We start from the raw sequence: 22700 nt of genomic DNA on the forward strand, positions 1-22700 counted from the left end.
GGCATCAGCAACAGCAAGCTGGGGAAAGAGAATGCGGCACCAGAGGGCAGACATTGTACATATTTGCAGTGCAACACAGAAAGCTCTAGTTGGTTTTTAGCAGATTTTGAAGCGAGGGCCTCTCTCCAGATGCAATCACCTGCGCATGCATCTTGTGGAGATGAGGCTGCCCGAAGCGGCGGAGCTGGACAATCTGGAGCTAGACATCCTAGAGTACACTTTCACGAAGCTTGCAAGCGATATTAAGTGTGACATTAGACCGCATGTTATAAAGGAGCGGAACAGGATTTGCTTCACTATTTGTATTCAGGCCAGCATGTCATGGTGATGGTGTGGGAGTATTTGAATTTGTGGGTGACTTTTGGAAGCATTTCATTTGTCTCCAAGGAGCAACAGAACATGGGGGCTGCATCATCGCTTTCTATAGCTTGGATTGGGGCATGGTTTGGACTGAATCTATGCAGGGCTCGAGGGCAACAAGAAAGGCTACAATAGCATCATCTTCATCCAAGCAACGATAGAGCAGAGATGGGGCAGGGATGGCTGGCAAGAGAGCCAACCACGGAGCTATGGAGGATGCTCCCACATGTGGGGTGCATAGAGAGAAGGTGTTGGTGATGGTGGGGCATCAGCAACAAGAAGCAGATGCTGAAGCAAGGACCTGCGCATTCATCTTGTGGAGATGAGGCTGCCCGAAGCGGCGCAGCTGGACATTCTGGAGTACGCTTTTATGAACCTTGCAAGCGATATCAAGTGTGACATTAGGCCGCATGTTATAAAGGAACTGAAGAGGGATTTGCTTCACTATTTGTGTTCAAGCTAGCACGTCGTGGTGATGGTGTGGGAGTATTTGAATGGGGTGGACGACATATGAAAGCAGATAGTAGCAAATAAATTGCCAGGATTGTGGGTAGGGGAGGTGAGGATAGAGACGCAAATGGGGTTGTTTTGGGCTTTACAAGGACGTTGTATGGCACAGGAAAGGATACAATAGCGGCTCTCAACATCGTCAAATTGTTGGCAAGGGCATGGGGAGACAGCAATTGTCCCCATGGTTTGTCCTTGCGGAGATGGCCATATCCCTTTCTTGTCAAAGATCCTGCTACGGGCACCAGTGTGGTGGATACGTTGGTAGACTTGCTCTCAGACCCCATTCGACCACCGATGCTCCTCGAGATGAGGGCCTTGGGTACCACCCGGGTCAGTCACCAGTTGTACAGAGAGAAAGGTATTCTTTCATGGATGGAGGGTGGAGGTGGGCCATTGGAGATAGACCAAGGATTTAGCAGGTTGCAGAAGCTATGTTACAAGTTGTAGTCTATTGTGGTAGGACGTGAGGCAGGTGCTATAGGGACGGCGATCAACATCTATGCAAGCAGTGCATTGGTGGCTTTGCTATGCGATGGTCGAAAGGAGGAGCTGGGTCACAAAATCAAGAGAGTCTTGGAAATCACAGTGAAAAGCTGGACAAACCATGTAGAAGACACAAATTGCGGCAAGAGGTGGTTAGGGTCACTGCCCTGGCCTTTTGGGCCCCCGGCAAAAACATTCACGATGATATTGCCAGTCAGGTGTTGTTAAAAAAGATGTTGTGCTTGGCAATGCCGTAGTATGGACTCTTGGAATGCATTGATTGCAAGATTTGCCCCACATGGCAGGGCCCGAAAGCTCCAGTCTGTTTTCAGCAAATGCGAAGCGATGGCCTCTCTCCTGATTGTAGGATTTGCTCCATAGGGGTAGGACCCAAAAGCTCTAGGCTGTTTCCAGCAGATGCGAAGCGAGGGCCTATCCCCAAAACTTCTTGAGGAGCTTCCCATCGGGAGTGTGGACTCTTGGAATGCACTGATAGCAGGATTTTTCCCACAAGGCAGGGCCAAAAACCTCTAGTCTGTTTTCAGCAGATGCAAAGCAAGAGCCTCTCTCCTGATTCCAGGATTTGCTCCACATGGACAAGACCAGAAAGCTCTAGTCTTTTGCGGCAGCTGCAAAGCGAGGGCCTCTCTCAAGATGCAATCACCTATGCAGGATGCTCAAAAGTTCTAGATGAGCTCCCTGCCGGCCCGGGATGTTGTCTCTTGGAGTGTGTTGATTGTAGGATATGCCCAACATGGCTGTGGCAAGGAAGCTCGCGACTGTTTTCACCAGATGCGAAGCGAAAAGGGCCCCTTTGCAAACGGAATCACTTATGTATGCACCTTGTGGGCGAAAAAAATACGACATCTCTCCATATATAATCTCCTATGCAGTGCAAGACATAAACTTCGAAAAGTTTATTCATGATGAGGTCGCTAATCAGGGGATTTTGGTGAAACATGTTATATTCATAGGTGATTTGGTTGGTATGTATATTGAATCTAGCACTCTCACAAAAGCTCAAAATGTTTTGGATCAGCTTCTTACATAGAAAGTGGTCTCTTACAATGTGTTGGTTGTGGTTGCTACAAAGGGAAGCAGGAATGTCAACAGCCATTAGGAAATCGGCTGAGCAGTGAGGGTGAGGACAAGGCTCCACGCCGCATGAACATGGCTTGAACACGTGAAGTCAAAGGACAGGTTGCATCTTGAAGGCTTGTGACCTTACGCAAGATGTTGACATGGTTGAGAAAATTCATGATAGCATTGTCCGTGGCTATTGGAGAAAGATGTGCTTGCTAGTGCTTTGGTTGATATGTACGCCAAATGTGGTGTGGTCATGAAAGGACAGGAAGTTCTTCATGGGCTTCTTCTTTGAAATGTCAGTCACTTGGATGTGTTGATTGCATTTGTACATGAAGATGACAAGGTTTGAAGAATTTTGTTTTGCCAACAGAGGGATATATGGACAATACACCACGACATGGCAACGTGGAATTACTTGTACAATTGAGTATTTTTATAAATAAAAAAGTCTCTCCAACACTAGAGGAGAAGCATAAGTCCCCCTTCAACATTGGAGGGGATAAAAGTGGCGGAGGAAGGGCACAATCCCTACGGTTTTTTAACAAATGTGGAGAACGGTGCCAACTCCACACCATACATACGTATGGTTTTTTCCTTTTTTTTATGGACACAAGCATTGTAATGCACGAAATTCACCTCTCCATCTTTATTATATTGTGTGAATTTTCAACTCCATTCATCTTTTAATGCAGAATCTCATTTGTGATGCGAGGTCATAGAGCTTCTGGTGAAAGCTTTGAGGAGATATGCTAACGAGTGATCAGCACAAACTATGCCATGAGGTAAGAGCCACACCATTATCACGTTTTGAATTCTTACCATGTGCACAGTAAAGCAATCAAGGCAAACTAGTTCCCCTTCATTTGTCATAGTCGCTTTCTCAGCCCGATAGTCAACCACAGCGTTGTTCTTGTGGTACCAAGGGATTTCGAGAAGGACGTCACAACCTTCCTAAGGGCATTACATAGAAGTCCTCATACCTAAATACCCCTGACATTGCAAATGAAGTTTGCCAATGATTAGTGTAATGGCAACATCTCATCCGGGTGCCCCTAGAACTGCCTCCGCCTGTGGCCTCAGCCTATCGGGCATAATTCCAAGTCGAGCCGCCAATTCAAGTGAAAAGAAGTTGGCCTTGGCTCTCTCCATGAGGACTTCTTGATCTTTCACTTTGCCCTAAGTGCGGCAAAGTTTTGTACTTTCGTTCATCTGATTCGGTTCGGTCCCCACGCAATGTGGTACCAGCTTTGTTTTCATCTGCCTTTTCTGCCACGTTCCTCAGCTGCTCTCGAACTCTCTGGCATGTCCTCATTTTGTTCTTGCTGTGTCTTTTCGCGGAGATGTGTCCAAATTCCCCACAACCAAACCTCTCTGGCATGTCTTCATTCTGTTCTTGTTGTGTCTTTTTAGGGCACTTCGCGGAGACCTGTCCAAATTCCCCGCAACCAAAACACTTCTCCTCATTGAGATAGATAGCCCTTTCTCTAAGAGTCAGTTGGGGTCGTGTATCTTTCTTTCCTTTGTCATGGGAACACTTTCTATTGGGTTAAAGGCCTAAATAACCCTTTTTGTACATTTTTATACTTTGTCCATGAACCTTGAACCTGGACACATTTTTTTAAAGTCACTTATAATAAAAGTGGGAAAACCCAAAACTCACTTATTGAGTTTTCCCCAAAAATGTACGAGCTCTCTCTCTGTTTTCGATTTCTAGCGCTTCTTCTCTGCTGCATTATGCCTCCTGCTTCTTGCCCCAATCCTGTACTACATCGCGAGACGCACCTACCGGTACTCTTTGCTTCGCGCTTTCAGCTTGTATCAGAGCCCTAGGGTTTCAAAACAACCCTGCGCAGTCTGCTGGACAACAAGTTAAATTTGCTCTCCTGCGACAATTTTCGCTTCCATCGCGAAGCCCCTTGCTTCCGGGGTCGAAAAGGTCACCAAAACAGCCAAAACAACCCAAAATAGGCCGTTTTTAGGTCAAAACAGGTGATTTACAGATTATTACAGGTCAAAACAGCAATACGCAAGTATACTAAAGTTGTGGGATCACATGTATTGATGTTTGTCGCAACAAATTGAGTGAAAAGCTGAGTACAGGTGCTTGAAATTGCACATTTCAGCTGAAATTTAAGATTTGGACTGTTTCATGTAAAGAAATTGTGGCTCTTTGTATGCGAAGTCTTGTGGTTGCTGCTACTTGCTTAAATTTTCAGCCTGTTGCATCTATCTTGTATACATACTTGAGGTTGAATTAAGATGGCTTCTTCCTCTTCCGCATTTGACACTAAAAGTTTGATGGAAATCAAACGGTTCGATGGTCAAGGCTTCGACCTCTGGCAAGAACGCATGCAAGGTATCCTTTTCTTAAAGGATTGTGAAGATGCATTGGACCAGAATAAGCCACCAAGTTTGTCTGACGAAGAGTCGGCCAAGTTAAATAAGAAGGCTATGACCTACATCAAAATGGCTATCAATGATGACATTTTGACGGACATCAAGCGTTTGGACTCTGCTTATGCAATATGGCAAAAGCTAAAGTCCAATTATGAAAACACCACGTCTGTGAACCAGGTGCATTTGATGCGAAAGTTGGTGAGTATGCAGCTTGATGTCAGCTTCTGAGCATTTGAGTGCTTTTACAGGTGTGTTGAGTCAGTTGTAGGACAGTGGGCTTCAGCAATTCGATGATAAGCTAAAAGCTATTTTCTTACTTATGACATTGCCAGATACTTGGGAAAATTGGTTGTCTCCTGGAGTAACAATCCCACCCTCACGTATGACGGTGTGAGAGGGTCTATTCTCAATGAAGAGATTAGACGCAAGTCTAGTGGGGAAGGTGGCAATTCTACCTACACTGCAAGAGGTAGAAATCAAAAGCACTCAAAATAGAAGTAAGAGCAAGACAAAGGATAAGGATGTCACTTGTTAGCAAGGTAGCAGAAAGTGTCACAAGAAACCCGATTGTAAGTATTTCAAGAAAGAGCAGGCAAGGAAGAAGGAAACATAAGATAAGAAGAAGAAAGATGAGAAGAAAAGAGAAAAATCAGCAGGTGATTCCTCCAGGGATACTGAGAACGCAAATGTATCCTCTAGTGTGGTCATTGAGGAGTTGTCAGACATTGAGGAAATTTTGGTTGCAACTTCATGCCCCTCATATTCGGTGATAGCTAATGCAGAAGACATGCTTATCTCGAAGAAAGATGTCATTGATGCATTGCTTAGTGCTAATGATGACCTATACCAGTCTTGGATAGTGGATTCTGGTGCTTCATTCCACGTGACTCCATCTTTGCAGTGTTTTGCTACATATGATGTAGGCAACTATGGCAAGGTGTATCTTGGTGATAATTTTGCTTGCAGCATATGTAGCAAAACACTCCAAAGATGGAGTCACATGAAATGAAGCACCAGAGATTCCTCCAGGGATGTTGAGAATGCAAATGTATCCTCTAGTGTGGTCATTGAGGAGTTGTCAAGACGGCGACGTTGAGGAAATTTTGGTTCCAGCTTCATGTCCCTCAGATTTGGTGATAGCTAATGCAGAAGACATGCTTATCTCAAAGAAAGATGTCATTGATACATTGCTTAGTGTTAATGATGGCCTATCCCAATCTTGGATAGTGGATTCTGGTGCTTCATTCCATGTGACACCATCTTGGAGTGTTTTGCTACATAAGCTGCAGACAATTATGGGAAGGTGTAACTTGGTGATAATTTTGCTTGCAATATTGAGGGAATGGGTACTATGCGTTTGACTCTTAAAATGGTCAAGAGTTTGTGTTGAATGATGTCAGGTTTGTACCAGGCATTAAGAAAAGTTTGCTATCTGTTGGCCAGTTAGATGCACATGGCTATACGACCATTTTTGTTGGGGGGTTCGTGAGCGTTGCTTAAGGGCTCTATGTTTGTTGCAAAAGGGTCTAAAAATGGTACTTTGTACTATCTTCGATGTAAAGCTTTGCCTGGCAAGTTTCTTGTTGTTGCTGAAGTTGCTTCACACACGCAATTGTGGCATAAGAGACTTGGCCATATGAGCCAAAAAGGTATTGATGTGCTTTCCTCTCTGAAGAGGATTGATGTAAAAGGCAAAAACTTGGATTTTTGTAACGATTGTCTTTATGGAAAGCAAAAGAAATCTTCTTATTACTCTGGTGTCTCTCGCAAAGCTAATCCTCTTTATCTTATTCACTCCAATGTATGCACTAAGCCTGTTAAGTCTTTTGGTGGTGCATTGTATTTTGTTACATTCATTGATGGCTGTACTAGGAAAGGATGGGTGCATTTGTTGAAAAGTAAGAGTGAGACTTTTAATGCTTTTAAAAGTTTCATGTTTTTGTCACTACTCAAAAGAGAGCTAAGATTAAATGTCTCAGATATGATAATGGAGGAGAGTATGTATCTGCTGAATTTCAACGTTTTTGTGACGAAAATGGGATTAAAAGGGAGTTGACAGCCCCTTATAATCCATCTTCTAATGGTGTGGATGAGAGGTATAATCGTACTTTATGCGAGAGAGTGCGTTGCATGTTGTCCACCGCTAATCTTTCCTAAGAGTTTTGGGGGGGAGGCATTGAAAACTGCAGTTCATATTTGCAATCGCTCTCCTAATAGTACGTTGAAAAATGACATTCCAGAGGAGGTTTGGTTTAGCAAACCTGCCTCTTATGATCATTTGAGAGTATTTGGCTGCGAAGCTTTCGTTCATGTACGGAATGACTTAAGTACAAAGCTTGATATGAAGTCCAATAAGGGAGTCTTCCTAGGTTATAGGGAAGAAGGTAAAATGGACTAAAGTGTGGTTACCACAGTTTAGAAAGGTAATTCGCAGCCGAGATGTAGTGTTCAATGAGGCAAAATTGCTTAAAATGCTACAGAATCTGATGCTGACAAGAAAATGATCAAATTTCAGCCTTCCGTGCCAACTAAGACAGTTTATGGCCTCTATCTGTTTTGCAGGCGTAATCAAGGGCGATTACAATTCTTTCAAGAGGGAGGTATGTCACAAACTGGTAACCTGGTTGGCCCTCGGACACATACACTGCTGGCAGGCCTGGCAAACGCGCCGATAGGCTGACGTGGCAGATTTCCGAAAAGAACACACCGGACTGTTGACGTGGCAAATTTCCACAATTCGCGCTGACATGCTGACGTGGCAACTGTACGAAATTTCCGTTATTTACATTGACTGCTTTTGGCAAATTTTGGGAACTAGTTGCTTTCGGAACTTTTGCTTTTGAGTTTGAAAGATTTTGGGGCTCTGCTTTTGGGCATCCCTTGTAAGAATAAATACGCCCAAGGGCCTCACTTCTCAAGCCATCTGGACGCAGAGCCTGAGAGTGAGCACCCGCAAGCTCATTGTACTTTGCTGAAAGATTAATATAAAAATAAATACCAAAAGGGGCGCCAATCTTTGGGGCCAATACCTCTTGGCACAAAAGTACGCCGAGCGTGTCAACTTTATTGTGAATTGTGAATAAGTTTGAAGTGAATCTCTACTGTTTGAAGTGAATCTCTACTGTGTCGGGGTAGAATCTTGACTTCGGGTATCCAAGTTTGTTACATCCTGGGCTTTACATTTTCTCCAAACGGTTTGACTACGGATACCACAGATCCTATTGGGCAGGACACTTCTTTTACGACAAGGAGTTGTTTTCACACTCAGTTTGGGACCTTCATGCAGTACCTTCACACTACATCGACGGAGTACAACAGTTTGCTACACTGCTTGTGACACCACTTTACCATGGAGATCTCTCGAAGGTTGGGACACCCCAAACTGCTGCTACACTCGCGTAGTTCGTCGGAGTATTGTCCTTTAGTGGACATTGCAGCAAACACAACTTCGGCTTCACGCGGTTTGTTCAGCATCCGGTACTGAGAGGGGGTGTTAGACTTGCACCACCTCTGCTGCTTCACAGGTCTAGGGCATACATGTACGGCTAGTATGTCTCCCTGGGTGGCCACCCACTGCATTGTCTGACCGCCCACTTCTGGGCCGGCCGTCCACTTTGTCCGAGCGCCCTCATATATTTCTTCCATATATCATTTTCTTGTTGGGTTGTGGGGGATTTTTCCAGGCATTGCCCTGGCCCCTACCTCCCCCTAGGCACCTATTTATGGGGGCAGGTGGGTACCCACTTCCATAATCTAATTCTACAGACAGGGAATTCTACTCATGGTAGTCAAGGGGGGTTGATCGCCCCCTCTTCACCATACCTTGCGTTTGTGGTCTACTCTCTCTCTCTCCTCTTTTACATTTTCGCACACGCGCACTCACAAGCCCTTGCAGGCCTTGTAACAGACTTGGACACTCCAAGTCAAGAATCAACCGCGACAGCACCAAATAACCACTTCAAAACAATTCACAGATCACAATAGATTTGCACTGGCCCGGTGGAGTTCCGTGCCTAGAGATATAGGCCCCAAAGACTGGCGCCCCTTTCGGTATTTCTTTTTGTATTAATCAGTCATCAAGTACAAGAGAGCGGTTAGGGTTTCACTCTCAAACTCTGCGTCCAGATGCTCTGAGAAGTGAGGCCCTCACCACTAATTTAAAGGTTACAAGGGATGCCCCAAAGCAGAGCCCCAAAAGCTTGAAAGCAAAAGCAGATTCTCTCTCTCTCAATGAGAATCAGTAAAAAGCAAGTTCTCTTTTTCTCTTTCTTTCTCCCAAATCAAAGCGAAAAGCTGAGATTTGCGTCGCTCAAAATTTCCCCAAAAAATAATAATAATAATAATATTCCGCCTCCGCGATTTTTGAAAATTAGGGTTTCTGGCAGAAATTAGGGTTGCAGGAATTTTAGGGTTTTTGCTGTCCGCCACGTCATCACTTTGACATACCTCCCTCTTGAAAGCATTGTAATCGACCACGATTACGCCTGCAAAACCGACAAAAGCCATAAACCGTCTTAGCAGACACTGACTGTTAGTACCTACGTACTAGGAACACACATCTAGCACATGTACAAAATCGACAGTCGCATCACACGACATCACAGGACATCACATGACATTCAACATTCATTCGGATCTTAGACCATGATTTATCAGCAATGTAGCTAGCAATCACATCTAGGTCCAATCGGGACCTCAATGATGTCCGATTGTCTAACCCCTATTGCAACCATGTCTATTCGAGATCAATCAAACCAAAATACTGCAGTCATTTCGTCGATCAGTTCCTGCACTCACAAGAAGTCAAGAACAAATCAGTGTCATTATCAGGAATTCCATTTCATAAAGTGATCCAGCAGAATACTGTCAGCTCTCAGTATCCCTGAAGCTCAATGAGACATCAGTGACTTTAGTATCAAAATCGAGGCATCTCTTGACAAAGGAGTGGAGTAACTCCCCTCTTGTGCATCCCACTGAACCAGATCTCCGACCAAGCTGAATTCTGGGTTCTGTTTGGAGTAGACTATGCTAAACCAAAGCATCGAGGTAAAGTTTCACAATCCAAGGAGTATCTGCTAGGTCCTCCTCCTCCTCCTCCATCCACTTCGCATCAAATGCAGGAAAGTTCTTGAACTAAACCAAGAACCGCCTTCGGACTTTACCTTTCTTCGTATCGTTATGTGCCAAAATCTGTTCAGGAACAAGGATCTCCTCGTTTTCTTCCACTTGGGTTGCTCATCAGGCTCCCCATCATCAGGCACATCACCCTTAACAGGGTTCAAGAGACTCACATGCAATGCATTATGAATCCTCCAAGTATCTGGCAGTTCCAATCGGAAGGAGACATCATTTATCTTTTCAGTTATCTGGAAAGGTCCATAGTATCGCATACTAAGCTTTGGAAAAAGCCTCTCCTTTCCCTTTTTCTTTTGTAGGCGTGCCTTCTCAAAAGTAAGAGCACCCAATCATCCTCCTTCAATTTCAAGTCGCGACGATGGCGATCCGCTACATTTTTATGTCGTTCTTGAGACTCCTGCAAAGTCTCGCGAACCTTGGCAAAAGCCGTATCCAAATCTCGCGAATATTCATCCGCTTCAAATATCTAAGCTTTCGTGCTCAGGAAGGATGGAACATTCGCAACACTTTCAACAATCTCACATGGCGTCTTCCCCGTCGAAGAGTGTATCGTGTTATTGTAGGCAAATTCCACCAAAGGTAAGTTCTTTTCCCATTGAGTCTTCTGATCCGAGATACAAGACTTCAATAAATCTTAAATCACTGAATTGGCAATCTCAAATTGCCCGTCAGTCTGCAAGTGGAACGATGACGAGAACTGCAACCGCGTGCCAATGTTCTCCCAAATTGCCTTCCAAAACAAACTCATAAATCTGGGGTCTCTGTCGGAGACAATCGTCTCAGGCGTGCCATGTAATCCGAAAATCATCGTGATCTTTCTGTGTTCTCGGGAGATCAAAAATGAAATCCATTTCAATATTTTCCCAGGGGCGGGTGGATATGGGTAAAGGCTGTAACAATCCATGTGCCTTATGCCTGTCAAACTTGACCTTCTGGCATACCAAGCAATTGCACACAAACTCTTCCACATCCTTCTTGAGTCTCCGCCAAAAGAAATATCTCTCTACCCCTTTCATGGTGGTAGCAATGCCGCGGTGACCCGTAAAAGGTGGACAGTGGCATTCAGTCATAACCTTTTCCCTCAACGGCTATGTAACGCACAACATAGTCTTTTTTCATCAAGTAGCCTTCCCGAAGGGAGTATCCAACTATTGTCTCCCCATCCCGTATCCGTGTGAAAATATCTGCAAAATCTGTATTTGTGGCATACCGATGGACCATATCCTCGAAGCTCCTATAATGTATCGCAGAAACAGCCAGAACCAACGGTTTCCGAGACAAAGCATCTGCCACCACATTCTTCTGTCCCTGCACATGGACAATCTGGAAGTGGACAAGATGTTCGCCTACCGCATCTACTTTTCCGAAAGCTGCTTCTGTGACAAGAAGTAGCGCAAACTCTGATGGTCTGTAAAGACAGTAAAATCCGCTCCGAGTAGGTAATGCCGCCACTGAGTAAGAGCATGGATAACCCCCAAAAGCTCTTTCTCATAGATCTGTGCTGTCATCTCCGGCCTAGAGAACAAACGGCTCTCGTAAGCTATGACATGGCCTTCTTGCATCAAGACCGCACCCAGACTACAACCACAAGCATCACAATATACTTCAAATGACTTCTGCAAGTCCAGCAAAGTCAAAATAGGTCCCGTAGTCAATTTCTCTTTCAGTGTCTGAAAGGCAGTCACCTCTGTGGGTCTCCACGAAAAAGGTACTCCTTTCTATGTCAAGGTATGCAAAGGGGAAGCAACCTCTGCAAACTTTCGTATGAACCGCCTGTAGTACGAACACAGTCCCAAGAAGCTTCTAACTTCATGGACATTCCTCAAATCGGGCCAATCACGGATAGTCTCTATCTTGGCCGGGTCCATTTGCACTCCTGCTGTGCTGACACAATGTGTCCCAAAAAGTGTATCTCTGGTAGGAAAATTTCACTTTTCTTTGCATTAATCACTAACGTGTTATATCGTAATGCTTGAAAGACTTGAAGCAAATGATCTCTGTGTTCTGCCTCATTCTTGGAGAAAACAATGATGTCGTCAAAGAAAGTGCCAACAAATAGCCTGTACTCTCGAAAAATCATGTCCATCATCCGCTTAAATGTCGCAGGAGCATTGGTTAAGCCAAAAGGCATCACCAAAAACTCAAATAACCCAAAAGTCGTCCGAAAAGCTGTCTTGTAGACATCTCCTGGCGCTATCCTGATCTGATGATATCCACTCTTCAAGTCAATCCTGCTAAAGCACGAGGATCCATGTAACCTGTCGAGTATATCATCGATCCTAGGAATCGGAAATCTGTTCTTGATGGTGATTTCGTTGAGAGTGCTATAATCGATGCACATTCTCCAAGATCCGTCTTTCTTCAAAACCAACAACACTGGAGAGCAATACGGTGAAGTACTAGGTTGGACAAGACCCTTTTCCAAGAGGTCTTTCACTGGGTTCATAATCTTTTCATTCTGTACTCGGCTCACACGGTAAGGTGGCCGATTCGGTGGCGTGCTTCCAAGTATCAGATCAATGGTTTGATCTTCAGGCCCTCTGAAAAGCAATCGGCATGAGTGTGGAGAAAAATCTTGGCGTTCTTTTGATCAGGTCAAAACATATTCAACCTTTATCCAGCGTTCAGTTCTCCCAAAAGAATGAGTAAGAAAATTGAAGTTCATCAAGTACAATCTCTAAGCCCTTCATTTATCAAAGTCGCTTTCTCGGCCCAGTAGTAAACCACGGCGTAGTTCTTGTGGTACCAAGGGATCCCGAGTAGAACGTCACTCGCGTGCCCTGAACACCCCTGTCATTGCAAACGAAGTTTGTCAATGCTCGGTGTAATGGCAACATCCCATCCGGGTGCCAGTCAAACTACCTCCGCCTGTGGCGTCAGTCTGTCGGGCGTAATTCCAAATCGAGCCGCCAATTCCAAGTGAAAAGAAGTTGGCCTTGGCTCTTTCAAAAGAGCTTCTTGATCCTTCACTTTGCCCCAAAAGCAGCAAAGTTTGTACTTTCATTCATTAGATTCGGTGCAGGTCCCACGCCATGTGGTACCAGTTCTGCTTTTCTATCTGCCTTTTCTGCCACATTCCTCAACTGCTCTCGAACTCTCAGACCTGTCGTCGTCTTTATCGTTCTGTTCTTTCTGTGCCTTATTAGGACACTTCGCGGAGATATGTCCATGTTCCCCGCATCCAAAGCACTTCCCCTTTCTGATGAAGCGAGCTCTCTCCTCAGGAGTAAGCTTGGGTCGTGCATCCTTTTTTTTTTTGGGTTGCTCTTTTTCTTTCTACTTTCATTCCCAAAAGTCTGTTCGGCTCGTTGTGTCATGGCCTTATCTGTGGGGTAGGTCAAACTGCCAGAGTGAATGGCAAAGCCCCGCTTCGCATGACTCATCAACTCCTGAATAGAAGCTGACTTCTGTTCCAAGCAGTGATCTCGGATCTCTGTAGGTAGACCCAAGGTAAACCGCTCAATCTGTTCTCTGAACGAGATCTTCTTGAATGAAGAGGCGGGTAGAAAAGAGCTCCAGAATCTTTCACAATAAGAATTCACTGTATCGCTCTTGGTCATCCGGAGATGGTTCCAAGCAACTCGTACATCTCATTCATATTCTTGCGTCAACCAAGAAGAAATAAAAAGCTTCTTAAATTTCAGCCATTTAATTGGCACACTCTTGTTAAAAGAAGCGTGGACCACCAAGTACGAGCATTCCCCTTAAAGTAAGAGGCAGCTCTCTGAATCTTGGAGTGCTTTGAATAGCGTCCTCCCGCGAAAGCGATGTCAAACTGCTGTATAAAAGACAAAGCCTTCGAAGCATCTGAGTATCCTAAAAAAGTATCAAACTTGATCAAGTGGCCACCTTCCTTAAACTCTCGGACTTTCTTGCTTTCATCTTCGAGAAAGTCATACTGGTTCGCTTTGTAAAAATTATTCTTGTTCGCATAAAACTTTCCGTCATCGGAATCTGAGCTGTCTGTAGACGATTCCTCAGTAGAACTGTCAATCTCTGGGCGAGATGTAGCCTTCTTTGCCTTTTTCTTGCCCTTTCCGAAGCTTTGTTTCTTGCTTCGCTTTTTGCTTTTCCTCTCTTCTTCGCTCGAATCCGAGGAGCTAGAAGAACTGTCAGAAGAAGAAGAAGAGGAACTGGGTAGGTCTTCAAACTTGACGCGCTTCTTCTGTTTCTTTGCCTTGTCAAATGTCGACCGACGACCCAAATATCCCGGGAAGTCAGTGCCTTTCTTCTACTTTTTGCTGTGCTTTTTGCCTTTCTTTTGCACGTCGAAAAGCTAAGCAATCCGTGCATCAACCATGTTCTCCAGTTCCTTCTCCGTATATTCCTTGGAGGCAAAAAGGTTTCTTGAGAGCGGGTTTCAGGAGTGGTGTTGTGGTTCTCTGCCACTCCGTCTGTACCTCTTCCAAAGAGGTTTGGTTCATATATTTTGCCATCTTCGGATCCTTGGCAAAATTGAGCATCATCTTTGTTGCATCGCCAATCAATTGACGACGCTCCATCTCTCTTTGCTCCGCCTGAGTAGGCCGAGGCGGGCCATACTCTCTGTCTGAATCTTCGTTGTGATCCCAGCCCGCATCTCCAGATGCAGAGGGAGTCGACTGATCATTGCCTGAAGCCATAGGTGCCGCGGAAAAAAAAAAATCGGGGATCGGATTTCCCGTAGAAGAGAAATCAGTTGTGCTCTGATACCACTGTAACAGACTTGGGCACTCCAAGTCAAGAATCAACCGCGACAGCACCAAATAACCACTTCAAAACAATTCACAGATCACAATAGATTTGCACTGGCCCGGTGGAGTTCCGTGCCTAGAGATATTGGCCCCAAAGACTGGCGCCCCTTTCGGTATTTCTTTTTGTATTAATCAATCATCAAAGTACAAGAGAGCGGTTAGGGTTTCACTCTCAGACTCTACGTCCAGATGCTCTGAGAAGTGAGGCCCTCACCACTAATTTAAAGGTTACAAGGGATGCCCAAAAGCAGAGGCCCAAAAGCTTGAAAGCAAAAGCAGATTCTCTCTCTCTCTCAATGAGAATCAGTAAAAAGCAAGTTCTCTTTTTCTCTTTCTTTCTCCCAAATCAAAGCGAACAGCGCTCAAAATTTCCCAAAAAAAATAATAATAATAATAATATTCCGCCTCCGCGATTTCCGGAAATTAGGGTTTTTGGCATAAATTAGGGTTTGCAAGAATTTTAGGGTTTCTACTGTCCGCCACGTCATCACTTTGTGACAGGCCTCGACGGTAGTAGATCAACCTTTGCCTTGCAGCAATAGCAGATCCACAGCATCGGATCTTAGCTTTTTTCAGATTTCAGCCTTGACATCGTCGGCGTCGTCGACATCGTCAACATCATTGGCGCCGTCAAGTACCACAGTATCTAGAAGCATTGTACCAGACTTTGTTCCATCTAAAGCAAACACCTCTCTAGCAATAGAGATGGGGCCCTTGGAGGGGGGTTTGGGACCCCATCTAGTGTCGTCTCCTCTCTCTCTCTAGCACTCTCTTGCACTCACTCACAGTTTGCATTCCACTCTCTTGTTTTGTTCATTACACATTCTTTCATTAGGTCAAGGAAGCCTCTCCCTTCCCGTCGGTAAAAGGAGCCGTGAGCATCAATGATCACTCATCCTACCATCATTCACTTCCACTGCACATTACAAGGGGCGCCAAGGTTTAGGGGCAATGTTCTCTTCGGGTGGAACTCCGCGACTCCCCAACTCGTGTGTCGTGCACTCTATATTTCAGTTCAGTTGTTATTTGAAGTGCTTAAAGTTGTTTAGTCTGTTCTTTTCCGTTAGCACATGGTACTCGTCCCTATTACAGTAATTACTAGTTGCTTTTACATATAGGTAAGGCCAGCACGTGATTCCTACGCAGATTAAGAGAGTGGCCTATCAAAGCAAGAGACCAATTGTACTCTCTATTTGTCACAAACTGCTAACGTGTCAATCCACTGAACAACGGAGCCAAGCTGTAGATCCCAACCGAGGGGCCTAACCCTAAGAAGCAGCAGCAAAAGAAGTAGAAGAGGCAAAAAAAGTTTTACAAACTTGCAAAGTCTTGCAGAGAAGCCTATTTTTAAAGAAGAGTTTCCACCAACTTATGGGACCCCATCCGATAGGGCCCAAGTGACTAAAGGCGTTAAAATAAAGCACCCAGAAGACTAGCATGGAGAATTAATGACGTGGCAATAGCTATAGGGACAATCCGCAAAACATGTTGACATGCTGATGTGGCACCTGTACCGATTTTTGCGTTTTATGTTGATGACGTGGCAGCTGTACAAGTTTCTGTAAAACCCGCTGGTAGCTTTTGGACCAGTTGCTTTTAGAGTTTGGTGCTTTTCATGTAACTCCATTTGAGAGGCCAAAGGCCTTTAAATATGAGCCTCATTTTCTGACACGCTTCCGGGTGAAGGTACAGAGGATAAAGTTTTGATGATGTACTGAGTTCAAGCAATATAAAGAAATATCGGAAGGGGCTGTCACAAGACGTGCACCACGTGCCAACAAAGAAGAACAAACTGAGAGAGACGACACGCGACACATGAAGTGGCGGAATTCCACTCCAGAGAGTATTGGCCCCAAACCTTGGCGCCCCTTTCGGTATTTCTTTATATTGCATCAACACAATACAAGCCGGTACTCCACGCTCTGCACCTTCTCCTACAAGTGCGCTAGAGAATGAGCCCATGGCCTCATATTTAAAGGCCCTAGGCCCAAAAGCAGTTTACATGAAAAGCTTCAAACTGAAAAGCAATTGGTTCAAAAACAGGAGCTCAAAAGCTGCCAACGTAAATCACGGAAATCCATACAACTGCCATGTCAGCAGTCAACGCAAAACGCAGAAATCCGTAGTCTGCCACGTCATCATGTCAGCGCAAATTGCGGTGATCCGTACAGTTGCTTCGTTCTTCAGTGGATCCACACCCTAGCAGATTGTGACATCCCCCCTTCTTGAAAGGGAGTAATCGTCCGCGATTACATCATATTTGCAAAACAACTCAAGTTAGCTCAAAAATTTCCGAGGGACAATCACTTTGCTCTTTTTTTGTTAAGGAGTTAGCTTCTCCTTCCGGCTCTTTTGATCAAGGAGTTGGCTTCTCCTTTCGTCCAGATCGGAACTCTTGATATTCCGGCAGAGTAAAATTAGCCATCAGACCCAGACCGCACTAATCTTCAAGGGTGTCTTGATGCACTAAAATTACATACCCAGGCAATCTCATCCAATTGGAATATTCAGTAGTTGGCACATCACAATGCAACACAAATGCTCATATGCATGTTACAAGACACCAAACAGTGCCGCTGTCGCGCTGGGCACTTCCCCGAGACAAACGGTCTGCGATATGAAGCTACTCAACGACTACCTCGTCACTCCGTCCGCAAATAACCTAAAAAGGTCCGAGCCATGAGCTCAAAGGACTGTACAACCAAACCATCCCCAGACCGCAGTCTGCGTCGCTTGGAGGTTCAAGCATACAACCAAACGCTCCCCAGACATCGGCCTGCATCGTTCGAAGGTTTTCTAGCATACAAGGAACGCTTCCCAGACATCGACATGCGTCGTTCCGAGGTTTTCAAACATACAACAAAACGCTCCCCGACATTGGTCTACGTCGTTCCAAGGTTTTCAAACATACAATTGAACGCTCCCCAGGCATCGGCCTGTGTCGTTCCGAGGTTCAAATAATATAAAAACAGTATTTCTCACTTCTCCACACGAGAGTAAAATTACTAATCAATGATACCAGTATTAAAACCAGAGTCAAACAGTTCAAATCGGCACCAAGACAGGTTCAAAACAGATACCATCCATTTCAAACGAATTCCAAAGGGATCACCAAACAAGTTCTCAAACAAATTCCAAACTTAAAAGGCAATCTTGACATCAGTCGAGCTCGAAAAGTCGACTGACTTTCCATCTTGAAACTTGCACCAAAAATTAGGGTTAGGTTCACTTCATAAGGTCGTAGCCGACCGCAGCATGGTCAATCAGCTCTTAGACAGAGTGTCTCTTTAGGGGCGAAGGTAGTCGCAAAACAGTAATCACACCGAACCTCCAAGGTCATCAACTTGTGAAGAGACATCTACTGAGAGATGTCGAGAAATTTCAAGTTATAATCTGCTAGGGTTTCCATGGCAAGCATTTCAAGATACCTGACTCTGCCAGAAGTTGCACTCCAAAGGAAGTTGTCAGAAACCATATAACTTCGGGTAAAATTTTTCTTGAAAGCTTGCCAAGTCCTTGGAGTGTGCGGCTTGGTAGCTATAGACATCAACATTTGCATGGCATTGCTTTTGAGAAAAACAGCAGCTTGAAACAAATCTTGGATCCTTCTTTGCAAGTGATCTTTATGGCTTATGCCCTGTAAGACATAAGCGGTGAAGATAGGAGCGCACCCGATGCGCAATGTATGAATGGTGGGAGTGGCTAATAAGTCCGGGATCGGAACCCGAAGATAATAAAATTCCAGTAGTCTCTGGTTTTCTCAGTCTGCTCTTTTGTAGGACCGGTATGCTTTCAGAAAAGCACACGCCTGATGCTCTGATACCATTCTCACAAGACAGCCACAACGTGCTAACGGAAAAGAACAGACTGAACAAACTTTTAGTACTTCAATAACAACTAAACTGAAAGAGAGATGACACGCGACTGGAAGTGGCGGAATTCCACCCCAGAGAGTATTGGCCCCAAACCTTGGCGTCCCTTTCGGTATTTCTTTATATTGCATCAACACAGTACAAGCCGGTACTCCACGCTCTGCACCTTCTCCCAAAAGTGTGCCAGAGAATGAGCCCATGGCCTCATATTTAAAGGCCCTAGGCCCAAAAGCAATTTCCATGAAAAGCTTCAAACTCAAAAGCAATTGGTCCAAAAACAGGAGCTCAAAAGCTGCCAGTGTAAATCACGGAAATCCGTACAACTCCCACGTCAACAATAAACGCAAAATGCGGAAATCCGTACAGTCTACCACATCATCATGTCAACGCAAATTGCGGAGATCCGTACAGTTGCTCCGTTCTTCAATGGATCGACACGTCAACAGTTTGTGACAGGGGCGCCAGGGTTTGGGCCAGTGCTCTCTCTTGGGGTGGAACTCTGCCACTCCTTGTCTCGTGTGTCGTGCACTCTCTCTCTCTCTCTCTCTCTCTCTCTCTCTCTCTCTCTCTCTCTCTCTCTCTCTCTCTCTCTCTCTCAGTTCCTTAGAGAGCTAGCAATTTATTAACAACATAATAGGATTTAGAAAATAACCTTGCGGCAAAAGCCTCTAGATGCTGATTATGGATTTTCCATGAACTGCTGCCATACTTCAGCATCAAATCAAGATTCTCCAGCCTGCAAGCAAAATCAAATTTCCTCTAAAATCTGTGTGTGAACTAATATCTCTCCCTGCAGAGATTATCATCATTTGAAAGGGAAACATTCACCTGATTGTTTGATGTTGCAATTGACTTTGTGCATTATGAAGTGCGTGCTTCCAAGAATTGACATCATTGCGGCGATTGGGAGCTGGTGGATCCAGTCCATAGCGTGACACATCAAGCACCGTACCCGGCTTCCCAGAATGTACTCGGTCATATTCTCTTGCAAACATGGGGCAGCTCTGTCGAAGAGCAGAGATGGGGGTGGCAGTGAGAGAGAGAGAGAGAGAGAGAGAGAGAGAGCAGGCAAACCCACCTGAAAGTCGAAAGGAGCAAGGGGAGGAAGACGTGCTAAGAAATCCGCAGGGCGTTGGGAAGAGCGGCGCATCTCGGCTTCGATGAGCTGGTCCACTTCCGCCTTGTGCATGGAGTATTCGAGGTCGATGTAGGGTAGCGCGTCCAACAGAGGCGGCCCTTCTTCTCCCGTTCCTTCGATCATAAGCACCTCTCCCATGGAGCCCATGTCTGAGGCGAGACTCGCAAAGCTCGCGTTCTAACTTAGTGTATAATCCGGTCTCCCAGACGGAAGAGAAGAATAAGAAATTCAGGTGCGTGCGTGGTGTGGTGCGCGCGCGCGCGTGTGTGTGTGTGTGGAGAGAGAGAGAGAGAGAGAGAGAGAGATCTAGATGCAAGCTGCAATTTATTTGAAGGATGGAGGGAAGTTGATAGAACATGAGTTGGATACACATTAAAAATTGAAGTACAAATATATCATGCACCTATTTACCATATCCTCGATGAATTTCTTTTCATGATGTCTATGGTAAAGAAGATTTAACATACATTAGCTCTGCAAAAGTTCTTCTTTCAATAACCCCTAACTTAAAACCTAAACATGAATTTGCTTGCCTATAATATCAGTACGTTGCATAATGCTATGTGTCTCATGGTCCCTACCCTTGTTAGGTATATCCTGCAATCAATGCATGACATCTCAATCCAAGTCTCTCATCACATTTGTCCCTGTTTGGAATATGCAACAATCAATGCATGACGTCTTGATTTTAGCCCTCTTTCGCATTTTTAATAACAATCCATTGCTTCTTGGATATGGTCAAGACAAACCCTCACTCCACATTTGCTAAAAATTCCTCATCGTTTCTTTTCTATTTCCCTCTTGTTTGTCATTTCTTGCTATTAATGCATTCAAAGACTACATCCTAGACAAAAAGCTTATAAACAAGTTTGTGATTTCAACAGGAAGCCATGTTTAACATATATACATGCCAACTAGAGCTCACGTCATAAAATCTAAAATCTAACCAACCCAAATGATTTTCTCATATTAAATTGATCATTTAATGTGGGAGAATAAATGGGAACAAGGGTTAGAATATAAATATGTGTTTATGGATCTGTTTCAACGCGGGGCCAAGGTTAAAAGGGGTCCAAATGAGAGATGGTATGTTAAAAAGCAATGATACTTAATGGAGCTTAAAGACCGTAGGGTTAGCTTCATTAAAGACCTCCAAAAGTTAGTGTTCAAAAGTCCTTTGATCTTAGGCAAGCTAGGGATGACCTTGAGGTGAAAATCCTACCCAAGCACGAGGTGCTTGTTGGCTTGCTAAGTGCTAGTGAGAACTTTTACCCAAAAGCTTGAGGTGTTTCTCACATGCTTAAATGACTTAAGTTCTTGAAGTATTCAGTTCAAAGATAACTCTCAAGAGATATGGACGTGCCATGTTTGATTGACTAATTCTTTGAAGTATTCAATTCAACCAAATGACTTAATAAGCATAAAAGACACATGTTCAAATGATCCTCCACATGTGGCCCTCATGATGTGTTTGAATGCTATTGGTGGATAGGTTTTAAAGGGGTCCAATGAGAATAGATACATAAAAATAAACAATTAAGTTCTTTCTCTCAAAGAGGAAAAAGAGGACACATGTCCAAATGAACTACCTTGAAAGAGTATTGGAATTGTTACAATTCCATAACCCACTTTGAGATCCTAGTACTAAGATTCATTTGAGATGACACACAAGAGAACGAATTTTTTGCAGTGAGAATTATACATTTTTTTAAATTTTCTCACCGCAAAGATGGGAGCAAGCATCACAAGTTCTGCTTCCATGTAGTTTTTCTCCAAAGCATTCATGACCCTACTAGAAAAGTAGATGGGTCGCATCTTTGTGTTGTGGGGGAGAATACTCTCGCACGCACACACACACACACATACACACACACACATTCTCTCATTGTATGGAGTGCAAAATGCAAGGGCTCTATCTCCTTCTCCAAGTTTGTTGAGAACTGGAGAGCCTACACCAACACTCTTGGCTATGGAATGCAAATCCAACCAAGAGTCATGCTTCAATGCTTAAGCTTGCCATCTTCTTCATCTTCATTACTATGCTTTTATGCTATGCTAAGCAAAAAGAGTGATGATAAGTGAGGAACTATTTCTTTCTCCTATGGAATGTTTCTTCTTCCTCTTCCCTACCCTCATTCCCCGCTAGCTCTCTCCACCTTCGAAGGTGTTTGAGGCCTTGGGGCTGAGGCTTCGGATAGTTAATGTTTTTTGCAAAGTTTATGTTAAGCTCGTGATGCATGAAGCTCTCCATCTTCATAACATCACCAAGGTCACAAGGAACATGGGAGAATCTATAAAACAAACGACTTTTGGGGGGGGGACCGATGTCGTCCAGCTCCACTCCCATGCTAAGAAGAATGCCAGAAAAATGCACATCAAGTTTGTTTGAAGCTTACATGATTAATGAAGTGTTTAGGGCTTGGTAACATGCCAAGTTTAATGCTGAATGTATGTTAAATACGGCTAAAAGGGCCAAAATATGCCTTAATGATGCTAAAAAGGATTATGCTTGAAGTGAGCACAGATGCGATATTGTGATCTAAAATTGAAGTGCTTGAAGTGCTCTACTGGCATGTCTTTATGGCTTGTCGATTGGAGCTACGGTGCAAAAGTTATGGCAGTTTGAAGTTTAGTCGATTGCAGATCCATACCAGATTGGGCAGTTGTAGTTGAGGGGACAGAAATCAAAAGAATGCATGGCCTTGAAGTACTCACTTTGTGGAGCGCGTCAGTCTTTTCAGATCAGTGATCGGAGTTTCGATCGCCAAGATATTGCCCGTAATAGATTCATCGGGGGCCGGTTCCGTTCCGGTCCGATCGGCTCGGTTGGTGTCTCAGCTGGGAGTTTTTGTCTTTCATTCAGGTTTCAGAATGCAATGATTGTGGGGAAAAGCCAACATGGCTGCGGCTTGCTGGAGAAAAATGATATGCTTGGCATTGCTTTAGTCGGCATGTATGTCAGTGCCGCCTAATGTGGCCGCCCAA

At 44.4% G+C, this 22700-nt stretch overlaps 1 protein-coding gene across 1 annotated transcript in view; it reads right to left on the minus strand.

The window, feature by feature from the left end:
- MOS4 (modifier of snc1,4) overlaps window positions 1-19920 on the minus strand; it is a 34593-nt gene extending 14673 nt beyond the window's left edge. Inside the window, exons 1-3 of the mRNA XM_086508478.1 lie at window positions 19656-19920; window positions 19406-19581; window positions 19230-19313 (exon numbers count right to left, since the gene is read on the minus strand). Coding sequence (XP_086364604.1) covers window positions 19230-19313; window positions 19406-19581; window positions 19656-19862 — 467 coding nt within the window. The 5' untranslated portion in view covers window positions 19863-19920. The remainder of the gene's footprint in view (window positions 1-19229; window positions 19314-19405; window positions 19582-19655) is intronic.
- Between the last annotated feature and the right edge of the window lie 2780 nt (window positions 19921-22700).

The sequence above is a fragment of the Adiantum capillus-veneris genome, chromosome 3 (assembly GCF_014529385.1).
Source record: "Adiantum capillus-veneris isolate H3 chromosome 3, ASM1452938v2, whole genome shotgun sequence".
Classification (NCBI taxonomy): Eukaryota; Viridiplantae; Streptophyta; class Polypodiopsida; order Polypodiales; family Pteridaceae; genus Adiantum; species Adiantum capillus-veneris.